This window comes from Pleurodeles waltl, chromosome 7 (genome assembly GCF_031143425.1).
Source record: "Pleurodeles waltl isolate 20211129_DDA chromosome 7, aPleWal1.hap1.20221129, whole genome shotgun sequence".
Taxonomy (NCBI): Eukaryota; Metazoa; Chordata; class Amphibia; order Caudata; family Salamandridae; genus Pleurodeles; species Pleurodeles waltl.
Genome location: NC_090446.1, coordinates 1249788198 through 1249809773, shown reverse-complemented (window position 1 = coordinate 1249809773; position 21576 = coordinate 1249788198). Strand labels below are relative to the sequence as shown.

The following is a 21576-nucleotide window of genomic DNA, read 5'->3' as shown; positions in this document are numbered from 1 at the left end:
TTCAATCTCTGTTGACACCAGCATTGCCTCTTGGTTTTGCCTTCTTCCCATAGCAGAGGGCTAAACCAAGCAGGGACCATCTTTACTGTCTTTACCACACAGCCCACAGGATTCGCTTTATACGACCTCAAAGATTGGGAAAGAAGAAGATCCATGCACTCACCCCATCGGGTGACCTTAATTAAAGGTGGGTGGAGTGCCTCTCCAAATGAGCATATTTTCCCGGCACCGAGGTGCACCTCAGTTCAGGTGACCTCATCATGCCTGTTCCAGACTTGGCAAAATACTTATCCCAAACTAACCTCATGCTTCTGCCAATTTTTGAGCAACATGGCGTTCTCCCAGCCACTACTTACATCCCAAGTGCACTCAGCAGCCTCACTACACTCCCACCGAGGACTGCGGCAAGTGTAAGGCTGAACCAGATGCCTGTCTGCCAGGCACTCCTTGTCCCAGCCTGGGCGGCTCTCACTGAAGCCGGACCTGCTGTGGCACTCCACCGCCAGACCCAGGCAAGCCAGCGGAACTCCCCTTTAACCAAAGCCGACAGAGCAGCACAGCTTCTCTTCCTGGTGCACTCCTCTTCATAATGGAGTACAGGTCAGGGAGTTCTGCCAGTGAATATGGAATGGCCCATCAGCTTCACAAAGATAGCAAGATTACTCATGACACCGACAGCAAGGGTGATCACTCTTGCTGAAGCAAGATTTTATAGAATATAGACAGCCGGGCAAAGAGACATTTAATTGCGGCTGCCATCTTGAGCCTTCCCACTGCAAGATTCTTGGTGCTCATTTCCCTTGTTCACCCTACATGGGACAAGCTGTGTCTTTGGGGATCACTGACATGTCTATGAATGTGGAAGCAACCCCAACTTTTCTGATTAGAGGCACTGCAATCAAAATGGTCTAAACAAAGAGGCCACTACTGAATGTTTAATACAGGGACCAATCATATTTGATGGAACAACCTACTCTTTCAGCCAATAAGACTGGCTTCCCATCAACCATGCATACTTTGCTGTGGTATTTAGACCCTCATGAATGGCTGTTAATCAGCCAACTAGAGCAGTCATGGTTATCTCTACTATTCTAGACCATTTTAGAATCCCTGGAAGAGCAGGCACTTGAGCGTTACTGACACTTCTGCTTTTTGGGTGAAGTTTATGCCTATCTTTAAAACTCAAACTGTGTCACTGATCTTTTGACATGGTAGGCAGCTTTCCTCATTTCACTTTTCCAAAAACGATCTTCCAGCTGTCCATCAAGAGATCCTCTTTTACTTATAGAGTTTTAAAAGCATTTTATCTAAGGAAGGACTAACTTGGAAGAGAAGACTCTACATGGCCTCTATGCTATCTGGGGTCTTAAATTTTCTATAAAAAGAGCAATTCACTTCAAGAAGTCAGATAATCTTTTTATCATCTATGGGGCAACACAGCAGACAAGGACACTATTGTCAGGTGGCAGACTTTTTGTGCAGATCCAAAGTTCACATGAGAACAGTGATCCAATCACTGAGGCTTTATCCTCATGGCACCAGAGGTAGGACAGCAATTGTGGCTTTCTAAAGGCATACGTTCACTGCAGAGTTTTGTATAATATCCATGTGGGCCATCCACATAAACTTTGTACCATTACTCCTTAGATGCAGAAGTTACTTTGAAGCCAGATCTGACATATGCTGTCTTGTCCTTTCAACAGTTGTGGTTTGTGGAATACAATTTGTTAGACCTGGCATCCTTGGTGTGGTTTCCCCTGCCTTTTTTCCACTGCCTCCTGTATTGTTGACTGTGTTCTGAATTTCAGTTTGTGCTGGTTGTTGGTACTCTGCACACTTTACCACTTCTGACCAGTGCTAACGTGATGGTGCTCCCTGTGTAAATTGTGATTATGATTGGTTATCCATGATTGGCATATTGGATTTACTAGTAAGTCCCTAGTATAATGCACCATGTGTGTCCAAGGCTTGTAAATCACGTGCTACTAGTAGGTCTGTAGCACTGGTTGTCCCACCCACATGAGTAGCCCTGTAAGTATGTGGGTCTCTGTGGGCAGTTTCAAACTGCTATTTTGACCTGGCAAGAGCAACCACTGCCAGGAGGAAACCTTCCCTTTTGTTCATGTAAGGCACCCCTGAGGTAGGCCCTAGGTAGCCCCAGGGGCAGGGCACAGTGGTAGGGCATACTGGTGTGTTTTAAATGTCCTGATAGTGAAATGCCAAATTCGTTTTTCATTATTGCAAGGACTATCTCTCCCGTAGGTTAACATGGGAATTGCCTTTAAATACCTTTTAAGTGTAATTCCCCATTGGGAGCAGATAAAGATATGGCTTTGCAGAGGACAAAGACTGGACTTTGCTGCGTATCCTGCTTGCGAAGTTTCTCCAAGGGCTTGGACTGAGCTTGCCTCCTGTTAAGTCTCAGGGACAGCAAAGACCTCTCTTGCCAGCCTCTGCGTTTTCGTGCTGAGGACCCTGAATCGCAAGGTGGGGCCCATTCCAGTTCCTGCACCCTTGGGAGTGAAAGCTGGCCTAAAAACAAGAAGAACCACGCGCATTGACTCTAGAACAGGCGCTGCAGCCCGACTCTGTCTGCACCAAAGATGTGGTCCCCGCTGGAGTGTGACGACCGTGACTGGCCCCGCAGGCCGGACACCACTGCAGCGGCTCTGAAGTCCCACTACATTGTGAGACTAGGGTGGCTGGCACCGACATCCGTGACTCCTGACTCCACAGTGGCACTGATGGCCCCCACATGGTGTGACTGCTACCCTGAGATGTCGCCCCATAGCGTCTTAACCCGCCAAATTCAGCAACCCTGCCGGATCATAAGGAACCAACACCTCACCACCAACACCGCATCACCTCCCCTGCAACCATAGGGAACCGAAGCCTCACCTCCCCTGCCTCACAGTAAGGAACCAATGCCTCATCTCCACTGTAGCAGAAAGGAACCAACGCTGCACCGACTCCAGCGACAACTCAACTCCCCGACTCAATGTAACAACTTTGTTTCATTGTTTTCAAAAGGTACTCTACCTGAGGGTCTGTGCAACTCCGTAACCGGCGCAGCACTTCCTCTCGAGTGTCATGACTGCTGGGAATGACTCCGTCAACGACGTTGTGATAGCCACAGTTGGAGCTATTGTGTTTCTAAGCTCTTTATTGGGATTTCATCTTTAAAAATGTGTATCTTTGCTTGTGTATGTTGGATTTTTGTCATTTTGGTCTTGTTTTACTTAGATAAATATTGGCTATTTTTCTAAACTGGTGTGGTGTCCATTTGTAGTTTGGGGGTGGTGTGTGTGGGTGTGTGTGTGTGTGTGTGTGCAAATACTTAACACATTGCCTCTGAGATAAGCCTGACTGCGTGCCAAGCTACCAAGGAGATAGGCAGGGCTGTCTTGCGTGTTTGACTCCCTTACCCTGACTAGAGTGAGGGTCCCTAGTTGGACAGGGTGCAAGCTGACTGCCAACTAGAGACCCCATTTCTAACACGATTACTAACCAGTTAGAAAGGAAGGTAAGATACACACGGCTAAGGCGTTCATGGCAACTGCAGAAATTCTGGTTGTGGCTCTCCCAACTTTATAACTTACATCCAGACATTCTTGTAAAAAGTAACCTATGCTACAACCATACTTGACAGAAAAATATATGGAACTGGCTTGGGGTAGTTGATGGCACAGGTTAGGTGGCAGAGACAGAGTGAGTGAAAAGAATCCATACAGTGTCTTTAGAAGATGTTTTAATAGCCCGGTATGCACTTTAGGCAATTCTCATCAGTTGTGGAAGGGAGTATGCAAGAACTGAGAGTACTGATCACTATAAAGATATGTTTTCACTATTAAATTTTACAACACACCCACTTTTATTTATTTTCCTTAATCAAACAAAATTAAGCTTCAACATTTTAAAGTAGGAAAAACACAATCTCACCTGCCTTCCTCTTCATGGATGATACTTCTTTTGGTATGAATGATCAGATACCATGCAAGGTATATAGACCAGAGAATACACGCAACGGAATGCAGATCAGATAATCCTCTCCAAAGAATGTTATCTGAAGACATTTAAAAAATTGTTATTGTGAGTTACAATTTAAAGGTAATAAATATGTAGATGGAAATGACTGCAAGTAATCACGTTACTAAGGCACTTGTGGTCCACAGGGTGACCTCATAGTTTAAAAAAATACATAGAATTTCCCATTGGAAGCAATTGGACATCTTCACCTTTTAAAAAAATATACATTTTTAAGAGTAGGCAGTGGTCACTGGGACCACAGCAAGCTATTAAAAAAGGTAAGTTACACATTTCTTTTTTTAAGACATCCCATTTTCCTTTACGGAAAACGGGTTGCATTAAAAAAAAAGTTGCTTTATTTAAAAGCAATCACAGACTTGGGGGTCTGCTCAGCTCAGCAGGCTACCATCCCTGTGATGGCTGTCATTCGTAATAGGTCACAAAATACAACCTTTCTCATTAATATTCAAGCAGGAGATCAATTTGCGATACACTAAGAACTACTAATTAAATCTTCATACATTAGGAATAGCATTTTCCTAATTGTGATTCAGAGACAATCGCAATTAGAATATTGTTAGTCTTAATCTTAGTACATCTGGCCAGAGATGTTTTTCCAGGCCCATCATAAGTTGGTCCCTAGCAATTAGTGCTTAGATATTCTAATGTGCACACGCCCAAGTAAATTATGCAAGATACTGTCTTCAATTTGCTTGTCTTCTTGAAAGACAAAAACACTGCAACACAATTTTTTTCCATGCTGCATTTTTCTTAGCCTGGGCAATGCAGACCCTCCCCCCCCATCTGGCCAGCACCACCGCAATGTTCAATGTCTGCTCTGGTTTTCACCCGCTGACCTAGCGAGAAACTCTAAATGGGGCCGGCAGGGAGATAGCCAGTATGGCGGCAACCTCCCAGTCGGAAGCCGAACTCATAATCAGCCCCTAAGTGTTGGCTGGTTGTCTCATATTGTCAATTTCTTCTTGAAAAAAAGACTAATTTTCTTACAATCGTTCAAATATATTTTTTTTGTTGCTAACTTAGCTGCTGTTCTTTATTAACCCCATTTTGGTTGTATTTATCATAGTATGCTACCATGGACCATAGATTAATGATAGTAAACTTTTTTAATTAAGACTATTCCCACTTTTTTAAGTTCTCCGGAACGCATTGTTGAGTTGATGAAAGATACATAGAAGTTTATGGTCTGCAGCAAATGACAATCTGGACATATGCCACATTGTAAAATTCTTCTTACTGACTAGGAGAGTGAACTGTTCACTGTGGAAACTGAAATACATCATTTACCTAATATTGTCTTTAAGATTTTTTTCTTTGTCTATGGAAGTGTAATGCTAATAAAAGCAGGAAACGGATCTGAAAATGCTTAAAGGTATTTTCCTTATTTGATGTACCATTCATGGTAAGTACCCCAACTCTTATAATAGATATTCTATTCATATTTTCAGGAGTCTAAATTAGCTCTTAACACAAACATAGTGCTTGCCATAGTGTACCTAACTTAACTGCTTGGTTCCTGCTTCTAAACAATAGCTTATTAACCTCAGTTTAACTTTTTTTCGTTTCTTGTAGAATAAACCATGGATCTTTTATTAAATTGATGTCATCCTCTTCGTCCTACAGTATGGTCACGGGCTGAAGCGTGCTAATGGCTGGTACTAATACCATTCTGGATAGCCATCATATAAACAACAAATTATGCATCAGACAACCATCTTCTCATGTATAGTCAGATCACTCAATAACTTAATTGAATGTTAGAAACAATTGTGCATTTGCTTCTTTATGCATGTTAAAAACACATGGGTGATTGTTAGACTTGTTTGTCTTGTTAAACCTGACATCCGTAGTGTGGTATTACATCAATCTTTTTAGCTTTACCTCTTGTTTTTGCTGAATTCGCTTTTGTTGTCATTGTGACATTTCACCCCTGCAAGATGCTGGTAGAGTGTGTCAGGTCCCTCTCTAAAACATAGTAAAATTGGCGTACATCTAACTGGCATCTTTAATTTACTTATAAGTCCTTAGCAGATGGTACTACATGTAGCCAGCCATTTCATTAAATGCTACTAGTGAGCTTCAGCAGTCACTGTGCCACACACTAAAGAAGCCTTTTAAAAGATGTCTCAGGCCTGTCACTGCAGTCTGTAGAGCAGTTTTAAACTGCCATTTCGACCTGGCAAAATAAACCCTTTGCTAAGAATAAGCCGTCCATTTTAACATTTATAAGTCACCCCAAATGTAAGCCCTTAAGGCTCATAGGGCTAGGCACATTATATTTAAAAGGTATGACACATGATTTTAGGTTTTACATGTCCTGGCAGGGAATAACTGATAAATTTGTTTTTCACTGTTGTAAGGCTATCACTCCCATACACTAACACTGGGTTACCTTGTTACACTTAGTACATACTAACGTCAGTTTGGGATCAAATACAAAAATGCTGTTTACACTCAAGTGAATTGAAATTTAATGCTAAAGTCCGATTTTAGAGGTATTGTTCTGAAAATGCCACTTTTAGAAAATTTGCATTTTTATGCCTCCAACAAATGTGCCTTTCTGCCAGTGTCCATAGTCACAGGGCTCTGAATGGCTTTCCTGTGTTGTTTTGTGCATTCCTTGCACACAAAGAGACAAACGTGACTTAGGTGTGGGGCAGGGTGTTGCTCCCCTGAGCAGGATATCAAGGGGAGTTGTACTCAGCCTTCCTGGGTTTCAAAGGATAGCTCCAGTTCTTGCCCACCCCTTCCTAACTTCTAAGGGCTGCCTTCTCTTCCTCTGACTTATGCAGGTCACATCTAGGCCTGCCTGATCTTTCTTCTCTTTCTTACCCTAGATAGTTTGGAGCCAAACCCAGGAGAGGGGGGAGGTAAGACAAAAAGGACCTCCCTCACCCACGGGCTGGCACTGGGGATAAGCGTTGCACCTTCGAATCTCTCATTAAAACACTCCTGGGTCCATGGAATATTCCGAAGAAGGACTGCCCTGCTGTCTTAAGAAGAAAGATTGGACGTACTTGCCTTGAAACCAGGCTCACCCGGAAGTGATTCCAAGGGTCAGTTGGCTAACTTTGTGTGTGAGATACATGAACACAGCTAGCTTCCAGAAGCCTCCTTGCAACTGCTCAGTTGGCCAGAACAACTAGATATGCCTGAACCCTGCTACTGGCCCCTGCTAAAGTGAATAACAGTATCTGTACCAACACTAGTGTCAGAGTGGACTTCTTCTGAAGAAACAGTGAGGCTACAGAGGTTTTGGGCTCCCTCTGACAGTGAAGTGACCTCTTCATGAAGAGACCATACCGCCTGCTATGACCACCAATGTGAAGCTCCAGCGGGACCTGCTCTTCGCTTTAACAGTGACCATCCACGACACCAGCCAAATCGAACTTCCAGTGAGATCCGCTCTTCACGTCGACTGCAACAGCCTGCATTTCCAGCAACGACCATCTTTTCACGCTACAGCACCAACTGCCCATCTTCCTCTTTCCTCCTCCTTTTCCTTCCTCATCATTCCTCCCTCAATCTTTCTCCTTCATAATTACTCCTCCTTCCTCACCATTCTTTCTCATCCTTCATCCTTCATCCTTGATCCTCCTTCCTCCTCATCATTCCTCCATCCTCATCACTCCTCCTTCACCTTCCTCCTTCTTCTCCTCTCCTACTCCTCGAGCACTTGAGAAAGTAACTGTTCAGCGGGAAAACCACTTATCCAACCCACACTCCAGCTAGGTTGGCTGGAATTTGTGACTTTCCCATGTCTGCTTTGTCCTTTTCAGGGGTATTTGACTGAAAACTTTAAAAATTCATATCTCTGGTTCAACTGATTGGTTTCTGGTTGTTTTGGTAACATTTTATCTATTAAAGTTTACTCTGTTTTTCTAAATTGGTTTGGGGTTTTACTTTTGATGTGTTTTCACTTTATTACTGTTTGAATCCTGCATAAATACTTTACACATTGCCTGTAGGTTAAGCATTACTGCTTTGTGCCAAGCTAACATACGGTTAAGCGCAAGTTAATTTATTGACTTTTGTGGTTCACCCTAACAAGGATTGTGTTTATTGTGTGAGAGAGGCTTCCACCACTCTCAACTAATCGGACAATTTCTTACAGGTCTCATGAATATATCTCTCTTGCACAAATAAACAGTTTTAAGGAATATTTTTGACCTTATTACAATGCCTCTACTGTACAAAGATTTTAGCAAAGTAAGGAAACATAGGTGGCGCCCCTATGGGACATATAAATCTGTAATATTAAATACAAGTGCCTTTCAATTAAAACAGAAAAGGTTAGCACAATTGCAAAACTCACAGAGACTGACGTATAATTATAATGTAAATTCCAAGGCAATACCTGTAATCTGTGGGTTGAGAGAAACAAACATACTTAAAGCAGCAGGAATAGAGTACGCCAACTGCACAAATGTGAAATAAAAAATAACATGCAATTAATTATCTGTATAATATTAATAACTATTCAAAAACTACAGGAACACTAATGCAATACGTATATTTATTTGTATAACATGGGTAAACAAATGCAGAGCTTCAACAACATCAGTTCTTATAATCTGTAAGAACAAATATGATAATAGCAGTTTAATCTAAAGAGAAAGCATTGATACGTCAAATTAAAAAAAGCAATATTATGACCTCTTTCCATTTTGATTTCCTTTACTTCTCATCACCTTCAAATAGATGTTTGCTTTGACGAAAGTTAACAGAATGCTCTACAGGGTCAAAGACAAGGATCAGCGATGTGGAATTCCTATCGCCCGACGCCCGGGACATCTTGTTTGGGTTTAAGGGCAACAAGTTTTTATGTTTACTTTGTCCTTGGGACAAGTAGGCCCAACCCCCTGCAGCACAAACCCTTTGGCTGCCTGATTACAGAGAGTGGAACTCTCTGCAGTCGAGGTAATGTGTTTCCAAAAGATAGTGCTGTTCGAACTTGTATGGTTCATTATTTGAAAGCCTTCATTATTAGGGTGAGTGCTGTAAATAAATGTTTTAAGGTCACACCTCACTACTGACGTTGGTTCCAGTACAAAAAAAAAAAAAAAAAAAAACGTGTACACACATGTTTGAAAAGTTTAGGCTATGAGGCTAAGTATAATGCTCCCAGAATGCTCTCTGATTATATGCAAATGAAGTGTCATTTAGTAAAATGTGTTGATGCATGCTAGTATTTCCCAAAAATATTTCGAATGGAAAATCAGTGTAACCATTTTCAACACGATTATGGGAAGCATGAAAATAAACAAACACTGACAAAGCCAACTGATCTGACATATTTTTATAAGTCGTTTAGTTTCATCAATGCGTGTCTTGTTTTGACATGGCTTTTGTAACACTTTATTGTTGTGGGAGCTACCAGGCCCTCAACATTGTAACAAACACTGGCAAACCCCCCCAAAAAAGTTTTTGAACTCTCTAAAAGCACACCAGCGGCATAACAAAGGCCCCGCAGCCACCCTCCAGGGGGCCCCTTCAGCACAGCACCTGCCCTGAGTGAGTCTGGAGAGGGGGGCTCCTCCATGTTCTTTACAAAGGGGCACCCTCCAGTTTAGTTACGTCACTGATTGCCACTGTAGTTCCTGACACTGAACAAAACTAATTTGTGTGGCAATATGCTCCTTGTGGAAGAGCAGAATGCGATCACTCACAGTAAAGCCGGCCGAAAGAGAGAGAAATAGAAGTTTAATAAAAACAAAATGTCTTTGTTAACACCAGACCTAATTAGGGACCAAGACCCACATGTAGGTAGCTTTTTTGCATGTTGCAAACAGCGACTTTCGCTGTTTTGCGACATGCAAAAAGCACACTGCGATGCACAAACCCAGTTTTGCGATTCGGTAACCTGGTTACCGAATCGCAAAACAGGTTTGCGACTCGCAATCAGTAAGGGGTGTTCCCTTCCTAATTGCGACTCGCAGTGCAATGTAGGATTGTTTTGTGACCGCGCACGCGGGCGCAAACCAATCGCAGTTTGCATCCATTTCAAATGGGTGCTAACACTTTCGCAAAAGGGAAGGGATCCCCATGGGACCCCTTCCCCATTGTGAATGTCACTGTAAACATTTTTTCAGAGCAGGCAGTGGTTCTGTGGACCACTGCCTGCTCTGAAAAAATTAAACAAAAACGTTTCATTTTTCATTTTTGTTATGCATCTCGTTTTCCTTTAAGGAAAACGGGCTGCATTACAAAAAAAAACTGCTTTATTGAAAAGCAGTCACGGACATGGTGGTCTGCTGTCTCCAGCAGGCCACCACCCCTGTGTGGGCTGCCATTCGCGAGGGGGTCGCAAATTGCGACCCACCTCATGATTATTCATGAGGTGGGCATTTGCGAAGCCCTTGCGAATCACAGATGCTGTCAGGGACACCATCCTACATTCGGATTTGCGACTCGCAATTTGCAGGTCGCAAATCTGAACCTACCTACATATGGCCCCAAATTCTTAAAGAAAGTCACAAAAGTGCACCCATGGTATATGTCGTACCCTATAAAATATTTGTGAACTGTATTTTAGCATGGGTAAATACGATGTGTAGATTTGCTCATGTAAAAATCTATTGAGCATTTGCAAGTTCATTTTCCCTCCAGCCACTTTCTTCCCAACCCTGGAAGAAGTTCTAATTCTGCCATTGTCAGGAGTAAATGTCCAACCTTTCTTATTATAGGAAAATATTAGAGAGAAGCTGGTAAAAATCTTTAAAACATGCAGGTTAGTAGGTTTGCAGACTCAAAGGCATTCCAGCCCTAGAACTATTGCTTACTGCTTCCTCCAGCCCCAGTATGCAGATCTGCAGAAAGGTGGCAAAATAAGGAAATTGCTACAGTAGGGATTGAAACTGCAAGTATTCAAGCCCTACTATGGTAGTAGCCCTGGCAGAATCAGAGAGGCTATTATCAGAGCACTTACATAATGAGATTGCTGCCATAATTTGTCGCCACACTACATGGCACCAAAGGGACAAGTAGATCTTTTTACAGGACAAGTAGATTTGAGAAGCAACCTGTCCACTGGACAAGTAGATATTTTAATAAATTCCACATCCCTGAAGGATACAACCAAAATGAATTATTGGAGGGTTAGTTTGAGTCCGAAGGTGGACTACTACTTCGTTGTCAACTAGTGTGTTTAAGGAGGTATGTGTGGTATTTTGCATACCTTTAATTACGGAAAGCACCACATTGGAATGCTGTTCTACAAAGAGAGCAGCTGCCTCTCTGCTTAGGTAGCTGAATAAACCCACTCCTGTGTTATTATTTTACGTCTGAATGTCGTTTGACTACTTCTTTACACTGAACCCAAAAAGCTTGTCAGATCTCAACTCGTCACAGAAGGTGAGTGGAGTGTGGTCATAAACTCCCCTTGGGTGAGAGGCTGCAGTTCTTGTGGTTGCTATGAAGTAACAGGACTGAGATGCCAAGAATGGCGATACTCAGGAGCAGGGTCTGTATAACAGAGAATAACAGATGCCCATGGCGAAGACTGCAGTGTTTTACAGTGACTAGGTTTCAGGTGACACTGAAGGAAGGATGAGCAGAAGTGGATCGTAGAGTTATACGTGCATTCCACATCAACCAGTTGATGTCATCAAGCAAAGAGGTAGATGTCAATGTAGAAAGAGTGACTGTATCAGAGAGAATCTTCAATGGATCTCATTAGCGAAAAAGGAATAAAAGGCACAGCTGCATCATTAAGTCGAGCGTGAAAGCGCTTTGACCTGTTGTAGGTATGGTGGGCTTTTAACCACGCCCATGTCGCACCTATCACTTTCACTTGTTTGTGGGCTTGCCTCTCAAAAATCACTTCATATAATTGGTAGATGCTTTACATTTGTCCCACCCAAAAGCTGTATTTGCCATGCCTTGCAGACTCCCCCTCTTACATGGATTATTGCCCGATTGCCGATATACTTTAACGTGGGCAAACTATTTATTTTGTTTCTCCCCTTCGAGCTGCACGGCGGACATGACGCCCACAGTGCGAAAAGGCACAACAGTGTGAACTTGATTGGCAGTATTGGAGAGCTGGTCGCAGTTACCCAATCAGAGTAATTTCTTGTGTTCTCCCCTTAAAACACTTGAAATTTGCGAATGCTTTACGTAAAACAGAAATCTTCAAAGTGAGAGCGGTTCTCCTGGAACAGCAGGAAAGCAGATACTACAATATTCACTGCACTCGGGGAAAAACTTGACCCATAATTCTATGCAGGGCATTACATTTACAAAACAGTTTCTTCAATGGGGCAACCACCAAAACATTCACAACAACATGCTCTTTCTGTCAACATCTTTGGATCCCCACACTGGGTTAGTGGGGACCCCACATAACCCCCCAACCATTCAGTATCTGTTTAAGCTCTATCATGGCTGAAACGTTTGTTTTACAGCTGAGAGTATTTTGTGTTTTAAGGGCCTTGTTTGTAATACCATTGTTATATTCCTGCTACCCCTGAATATATGAAATTCACTATGCCCCCCAGGGGCTAAATATATGGTTACATTGCATTATTTATTGCTATTTAGGGGCTAACTACATAGTTATGTGATCATGTTTCTTACAAATGCTATTTTCATTGTGGTGTTTTCTAGGGGCTGTTCTAAGTATTACATTCATATCAACATATTGAAATATTTGTGGCACAGAAACTTGTCCCATCATGCTTTTCAAGGCATTACTTTTACAAAACATTTTTGCTCATAACTTAGCCTGTGGTGGTCCTAGGACAATGGAACCACATTCAAAACACTCTGTCTACATCATCTCTGGGCTCCCCCTTCACTAGGTTAGTTGGGACCCCAAAATAACAACTCCTCCCACCATTCAGTGTTTTTGAAAGTTTTCTTATGGTTACAACTTTTGTTTTACAGCTGGGAGACGTTTTGTTTTAAAAGCCTTGTTTGTAATACCATTGTAGTGGGCCTGCTAGCCCACACAATGCCCTCTAGGGGCTAAGTATATGGTTACACTGCATTACTTAATCCTGTTTTTTTCATGGGTTTAACAATATGGTTAGATTACCATGTTTCTTACAAATGATAGTTTTGTTATGTTGACCCCTAAGGGCTGTTTTGAGCATTACAGTCTAATGCAAAAAGTTTGTTTCTGATAAAGGTTTATATGATAATTGTATATGTTTTAATAATCTATCCTTACTACAATTATGACCATAATTCAGGCCAACCTAATGTCCTTATTACACTCTGACTGTTTGAACACTCTTGATATGTTAGGGTGACCCTTCTAGTGTATTTCTCCTCTGTGGCTGACTTTTGTCTTTGTGGGGGAAATTGTGTTAGCCAGCCAGCAACTCAGATGGTGGTGTGGTGAAAGTGGTATTCTATTGGAATTAGCATGGCAGATTTAAATTAGGATGATAAAAATGGCAACCAACATTTCCATTTTTTGCTGCAGACAATGGTAAATGGAAGTGTGTTAGCTATAAGCAGGTTTGCTGGAATTATATGGCAGGAAAAGACGAAATTATGAGGTAGGGTTGACCAATTTATGTGGCAGGAAATGTCCAGTTATGAATTTACTATGCCAATAGCTCTAACTCATGCACAAACGTGAGACCTATTGCATTGCAAACGCTTGTTCAGTAGTACTGCATGCTCTATTATGCACATGTGCCTACAAAATGATACAGGCAACTTTTTTTTTGATTTACTAATCTGAGATGGAGCAATAAATAAAAACACTTTTGAGGTGTCTCGGCTAGTAGCAATTTGCTGTTTAATCCACTGCTAAACCCACCCCCCTAAAAATACAATGTAAAAAACACAGACCGCTGGGGGGCAACAGGGAGCAGAAGGAGCACACGGGGAAAAAGAGAAGGCGGATGGGAGGGGGGAAGCAGCACTCAAAGGACAAGCACAAGTGAGAGAAAGCAACAAGGCGGCAGAAGCACAAGAGGGTGACCGCAACACAGAGGGAAGTGAGGAGGTTATGAGCAAGAAAGAGTAACACGGAGGTGGAGAGTAGCACACAGAGATAGCTAAAAAACACATGCACTCCCATGGAGTGCTGAACCAAAATGAGAAAAGAAGTGCCTGAAAAGTAAGCAGTGAAAGGATATTAGTAAAAAGGCTAAGCTCTAGGGGAGGGACAGACAAATACAAAAAGAGGAAGGAAAACCCAGTCAAGCTAAGAAACAGAAAGCAAAGTGTTAGAACCCTTTTCAGAGAGCCACAGGCTAAGCTAGAGCTACTGGGCCCAACCATGGGGGTTGAGGCCTTTTATTTGGGGCCTGACTTTGTATGGATCTCAGGGGCGGCTCCGCCATATTAGCGGAGGAGCGTTGGCACCCTGCTCAGAGTCAGGCAGTGATGTACAAGTTACTTACCTTCAGTAACGATATATCTGGTAGACATTTTCAAGCTGCAGACTCCTTACCTTTTGAATTCCCCCAGGCGTCAGACTGGATCCGGAGACTTTTTCTTCAAGCAGTACCACTACGTGCTGTTAGGTGGCGTCGGTCGACGCCGCAGGCAACAGTGGCGTTGTGTTCGCCATGATGACGTTGCAGTCATATATAGGCGCGCTGACGTCATTTTATTTTCACGACTTTCCACGCCAGAAGCACAGAGCTATGAAGAACACTGATAGTGGTGCGCAAAAACTAGGGTCCTTTAAGAAAAGTTCCTGCCCCTAGAAATCAGTTCGCAGAGCAGGGAGGATGGGCGGGTCAATAAGGAATCTGCAACTAGAATATGTCTCTACCAGATATATAATTACCAAAGGTAAGTAACTTGTACATCTGATAGCGACTTCTAGTGGCAGATTCCTTACCTTTTGAATTGATACCCGAGCAATACATTCGCCGTAGGTGGGCAGCGAACCAAGATCACACCAGGAAGTCCTGTCGGACCGAACGAGCAAAGTAGATGTCCCTACGTACCTGACTGTCCAGGCAGTAGTGCTTGATGAGCGTGTGCGGAGATGCCCACGTGGCTGCTTGACTAAGCTCGCAAGTGCTCTGGGGGTTGCCTCTTTGCCAAACGTTAGCACATTTTGATACATAGAAGGACCCATCGTGAGATGGTTCTCTTTTGCACCGCTCTCCCTTTCTTCACCCCCACATATTCTACAAAGAGTTGATCGTCCACCCGGAAGCCTTTAGTCCGATCAAGGTAGAACACCAATGCTCTTTTTGGGTCCAGGAGATGGAGTCTGTACTCCTCATGTGAGTGATATGGGGGTGAGTAAAAAGGTAGGCAAGGTGGTGGATTGACCTACATGGAAGGGTGTTACTACTTTAGGGGGGAAAAAAAGCCCTAGTGCGGAGTACCACTTTGTCAGGATGTACTGCCAGAAAAGGTGGTTTAGATTACAGAGCTTGGAGCTCACTTACCCTGTGAGCAGAGGTAATGGCAACCAAGAAGGCAGTCTTGATGGTTAGGAGCCGTAAAGTGCAGCTATGAAGCAGCTCGAATGGAGTGCACATCAGATAGGTGAGACCTAAATTTAAATCCCATTGGGGAATGATAAATGGGATAGGTGGGAAGAGATGTGTGAGGCCTTTGAAAAACCTCCCGACAATTGGAGATTTGAATAAAGAACATTGGTTAGGTAGAGGTAGTCTCAGGAAGGCAGAGATAGCAGAAAGATAGCTCTTGAGGGTGCCCAAGGCAGAGCCCTGTTGGGCAAGAGAGAGAACAAAGAACAGAACTTCGGAAAGAGATGCAGAGAGAGGATCAGATTTGTCGATACATCATGCCACAAATATTTTCCGACAGGCGTATACTGTTTTGGTGGAGGGACGCCTGGCTGCCAAGATGACGTTACAGACTTTGGGTGGAAGGTCAAAAGCCATCAACTGTTGCCGCTCAATCTCCAGGCAAGGAGGCGGAGAGTGGACAGGTTCGGGTGGATGACCGTCCCTGCTGCTGTGACAGAAGATCCTCCCAAATGGGCAGTCTGATCAGAGGAGCTATGGCCATGCTCAAGAGCTCGGGATACCAGACTCTTCGCACCAAGTCCGGAGCCACCAGGATAACTTGGGCCTGGTCTTGCCTGATCTTCTTCAGAACTCTGGGCAGGAGTGGTATGGGCAGAAAGGCGTACAGGAGGCCGGAGCTCCACTTGAGATGAAAAGCGTTGCTGAGAGAGTGCCGCCTTGGAAACTCCAACGCGCAAAACAGCTGACATTGCACGTTCTCTGCGGAGGTGAAGAGATCTAACCAAGGCTTTCCCCACTGTTGAAAGAGATCTTGCATCACCTCCAGATGGAGATGCCATTCATGATCGACTATGCATCATCTGCTGAGCCCACCTGATGTTGAACCACCAGGGAAATGCCCTGATGTTCTAGCCAAGTCCAGAGACAAAGCGCCTCTTGACAAAGAGTCCACGACTCCACTCTGCCTTGTTTGTTGCAGTACCACATGGCGGTGGTGTTGTCCGTGAACACTTGCACTGCTTTCACTTTGAGAGAGGGAAGAAATGCTTTCAATGCTAGCCTAATTGTTCAGAGCTCCAACAGATTGATATGAAGCCAGGATTCCGCCGGAGACTAGAGGCCTCTCCCATGTGGCCGCCCCATCCCAGGAGTGACGCATCTGCCACTACTGTGAGGTCTGGTTGGGGAAAGGAGAGGGATCTGCCCTTGACCCAATCTTGAGTCGATAGCTACCACTAAAGTTCTTTCGCAGTTCCTTCTGAGATCTGGACTTTGTCGGAGAGGCTCCCATGATTCTGCGCCCACTGGAACTTCAGGTCCACTGCAGAGCCCGCATATGCCATCTGGCCTTTTGAACCAGCAGGATGCAGGAGGCCATGAGGACCAGCAGCCTCAAAGTCACTCTCACCGAAATCCAGGACAGAGGCTCAAACATCGGTATCATATCCAAAATATCCTGGGCTCGCTTTTCGGGAGGATAAGCCCGAAACTCCACTGTATTCAGAACAGCTCCTATGAAAGGGAGTGTCTGAGAAGGATTCAGGTGTGACTTTGGCATGTTTATAGTGAGCCCCAGCGTATGCAAGAGGTTCGCCGTAGTCTGGAGTTGGGAGATGACTTTCTGGGGCATATCCGCCTTTAATAGCCAGTCATCGAGGTAGGAGAAGACTGGTACCCCTAACCTGCGCAAATGAACTGCAACCGCTACCATCACCTTTGTGAACACCCGGGGGGCGCTGGTAAGGCCAAAAGGGAGCACAGTGAACTGAAAGGGCTCGTGGCCTACCACGAATCTTAGGTAACGTCTGTGGGCCGGCAAGACGGGATGTGGAAGTATGCATCCTGCAAGTCCAACAATACCATCCAGTCTCCCGGGTCCACAGCCGATAAGACCTGAGCCAATGTCAGCATCTAGAACTTCTTTTTGAGGAAGTGATTGAGGGACCAAAGATCCAAGACAGGACGAAGGCCCTTGTCCTTCTTTGGCACCAGAAAGTAGCGTAAATAACAACCACAACCTACTTCCGGCGCAGGAACCCTCTCTATTGCTCCTTTGGCCAAAAGAGCTTTGACTTCCTCGCAGAAAAGTGCCATATGATCCTCCGATATGTGGCCGAATGAAGGTGGCATGGCTTGAGGAAAACACTCGAAAGGGAGGGAGTAGTCCTTCCGAACAATCTGGAGGACCCACCTGTCCATGGTAATGGATTTCCAGTGGGGCAGATGATGGCGAATCCAGGCGTTCCAACGGACTAGGAAGGTTTGGAGGCCAAGGGGGCAGGGGATGGTGTGGACTGGCCAACCCGCTGGCTCCCGGATCCCCGAGATTGTGGCATCATGCGTCGGCGGCCGCACAGGGGCTGTACAGCATGCGCGGGTCGATGGCTCAGTGGAAAAGGATGCGGTTGGGTGCCCCTTCTGAAGCCTCGAAAGGGGCGAGAGGTGGACTGGTGGGGTCTAGGGGCAGATGTGAGGCCAACAGACCGGGCCGTGGCTCAAGAATCCTTGAAGCGTTCAAGTGCCGAGCCCGCCTTGTCTCCGAAGAGACAGGTAGCATCAAAGGGCATGTCCATCAGCGTTTGCTGGACATCCCCCGAGAAACCAGATGTTTTCAGCCAGGTGTGACGTCTTAATCTCACCGTTGATGCAACCAATCTGCCTAGTGAGTTGGTCATATCCAGTCCACAGCGAATGATGAACTTGGCTGCATCTCTCCCATCTGCGATCGCTTGGAAGAGTACAGTCCGGGCCTCCTCCGGAACTGTAGGCAGCACCTGCACAACCATATCCCAGAGAGTACAGGAATAGCATCCCAAAAGGCATGCAGTGTTCACGGACCGCAGCTCGAGACTGCAGGAGAAAACATTTTCTTTCCCAAATTATCCAGTCTTTTTCATTCCCTATCCGGGGGCAAGGGCAGCAGTAGGGAATGCGAAGAAGAAGAAGCGAAAGCCTTGGTCACAAGGCTCTCAGACGTGGGGTGTTGGGTGAGGAATTTCATGTCTGTTGGCGCAGGCTGATGGCGGCGGGCAATTCTCCTATTCACAGGAGCCCCTGTGCTGGGTCTGGGCCAAGTACCCAAAAGGACGTTGGTCAGTGCTTCATTGAAAGGGAGAAGGGGTTCTGATGTGGAAGACCCCGGCTGAAGCACGTCAGTTAGGATATTAGGCCTAACCTCCACAGAAGGTAGCTCGAGGTCCAAGACCTCAGCCGCCCTTCTCACCACCATGGAGTACGTGGCGCCCTCCTGCGTAGCCACGGTAGGGGGGAGAGAGCATACGTGTCAGGGGAGATGTAGAGACCACTAGCATCACCCAAATCCTGCACCCAGTCCATTTGGGGGTCAAGCTGGTATTGTAAATGGTCCAGCGGCCCTTCTAAACTCTCCCCCTATCCATACACATCAGTATAAGGGTCTGGATCAACCCTGGACCCAGGAGACCCCATAGAGAATGGAATCCGTGTTGATCGACGTTGTTCTGGCTCTGGGTCATCGGGTATGAGAATAGGGTCGACGTAAATTGTGGCCCCAACTGACATCGGGAGTGCCGATGTCTGCCCGATGCCGGGGAAGGTCGCTGTGGCACGGCCAGCATTGGGGTAGATCCGAGATTGGATCCCGAGGAGCCCTCAGGAGTTGTGGCGAAAGCCGATGACTTCGAACCCAAGGGGGTCCTCACCGACTCACCTGTGCCCGAGGGCGCTGAGGGTGGGTCGGTCTGCCCAAAAATGAGGGCATTGCCTCATAAAACTCTTTTAGCTGGGCAGGGGTGGCTCTGGCTCCTGGGAAGTCGGGCAAGCACGGGTGAACCCAGATGGAAGCTCCAAGGATGGAAGCTTAGATCGTCAACGCTCTTCCCGTGCAACATCGTCCGAGCAACGGGGTGAAGTCGAAGAACGTTTGTTCTTCTTCAACTTCTTTTTCCTATGACCCAAATGTCCTGATGACTTTGAGGACGAAGAGAGGTGGTGACTCCGCAGCCGGTCTCTAGACCTTCCTCTCGATCAAGACCGTGAGCGCCACAGAGTCGAGTGTCGGGCTGCCATGAACTTTAGGGACCGCTCCCTCAAAGCTTTCGGGTTCATGGCCCGACACTATGAGCACGACTTCAGGTCATGATCGCGCCCCAGGCACCAAAGACACACGAGGTGCGGATCTGTCACTGACATTATTCAGTGACAGGAGTTGCACGGCTTGAAACCGGTCTTGCAGGACATCCCTCGACGCATCCACGACCTAGTCAAAAATCATCTGCAAAAATGTCGTAGTAGTCAAAAAGGTAGCTCTTCTCTAGATCTGCGCGTAGGCTGTCGTGGAAAGAAAAGAACGGACATCAGCGTGCCGGGGTGGCGCCTATATATGACTGCGACGTCATCAGGCCGAACACAACACCACTGACACCCATAGAGTCGACCGACGCCACCCAACGGCGTATAGAGGTACTGCTCGAAAAAGTCTCTGGATCCAATATGACACCTGGGGGAATTAAAAAGGTAAGGAATCTACAACTAGAAGTCTCTCTCAGATAATGACAATTATAATAAACTAATGTTATTATCATTTTATCTGCCACTGTCTGACTGAACCATGGAATCTAGGGTAGGACCAGACCATGGCAGGGAGGAGCAGTGGTGGGCACTGTAAAGTGCGCATGTGGGTTTAGCAGGCCAAACCGATGTGCACTTACATTTCTTCACCACAGCTGGGTGGAGAAATGGCACAGGCTCCCTGTGCCTGAGGGAGCGTCAAACCAGCCCGCTCAGGCCAATCCCAGTGCTGCTCCAATGCTTGGTAAAGCATGAGAGATGCATCTGGATTGGGAGCGTGTGCTTTGTGCCCCAGTGATTACCGGGAGGAGAGGAGCACTGAGGCAGTAGGACCAAGAGTGGCAGGTGAGTTTTTTTTTATTTTTTATTCCAACCGACACAGGCTCGGAACTCAAAACATGTTCAATAGAAGCAATAAATGTTTGTCCACCCAAATACTTGCTTTTGTGAAAAAAGAGTATCTATAAACAAACACAAAGTAAAATACTGCATACACAAATCATACACATAGCCCCCTAGTGTCAATACTCTAGTGTTCAAAATGCAGGTCCCTGAGTCCTATTTCCCTCTTCTAACAGTAGTGGTTATTTGTCATTTACAATAGGAGACATACAGGTTAGGCCCCACTAGCAGTTTGAGTCTCAGGAGTCTGACTCTTCCAAAGTTAAAGGTGTTCCAACGCCTTAAGTGCTATGAGGCAGAACAAAGTTTGATCGGCCCTAGGGCCCTGTGATCAGCCTTACCCGCTCCTGCAGGGGTTGCTCTACTTAAGTCTTCAGAAGCGTTCCACACTCTGAGGTCGCGGAGGTCTGCAATGTGCAGGCTGTGAGTAGCACTCTTTGCTTTGCAGGGGCAGCAGCTGCTCATCTACGCTGCTTCCTCTGGCGACACAATAAGTTCTTGTGATCCTACTCCTAGGTAGAGGGATGATACCTCTGGTTCTTAAACATCTCTGAGCCAGGATCAGGCACGCACAGTGACATGAAGTCCTTTCCTTCAGACTTCTGCGAAACCGGTTAACAAACCTTGATCTTCACAGAGGCCCCCTCTGGCATAGGGGGTTGTTGACATTACCCTACACGAGGCAACGGCCCAATCGGTGCAGCAATGGCTAGATGCACACCAGCCCACTCTGACATACAGGGTTGCCAACTTGAACCTGCACCATGGGTGCAGCCCGATTGGTGCAGAAACTGCTTCCCCACACCTCTCGAAAGGGAATCCACTCACCAGGATCCCACACTGGACCTCTCTCTCTCCAAGCGCTCTCCTCTTCCTCACAGGGAATACCTGCCTTGGCAAGCGCTGGTTCTTCAAGCTTTAAAGCAAGTGGTCTTGGATTCCCTGGGGTGATGTCACCCAGCAGTGCTTAATGGAAACTATTATTGGATAATTGTGGCTATACTTTCAGGTTTGCACATCCAACAGCAAACAAATAGTAGTCAGGGAAAATGTAGTATTCGAACATGCATCAATGTCCAATAGGTGCCAACCTGGTCTACATACCCAACCACCAAGGGTGCAATTGTGACACTATGGAAAATCCAAGGGCACACTGCACAAG

At 45.5% G+C, this 21576-nt stretch overlaps 1 protein-coding gene across 4 annotated transcripts in view; it reads right to left on the bottom strand.

The window, feature by feature from the left end:
• Window positions 1–21576, bottom strand: part of TMEM220 (transmembrane protein 220) — a 178758-nt gene that overhangs the window by 61950 nt on the left and 95232 nt on the right. For all 4 annotated transcript variants that reach the window (XM_069200392.1, XM_069200391.1, XM_069200390.1 and 1 more), the window contains 2 exons: window positions 8405–8465; window positions 3940–4063 (listed from right to left, as the gene is read on the bottom strand). In XM_069200392.1, coding sequence (XP_069056493.1) covers window positions 3940–4063; window positions 8405–8465 — 185 coding nt within the window. The remainder of the gene's footprint in view (window positions 1–3939; window positions 4064–8404; window positions 8466–21576) is intronic.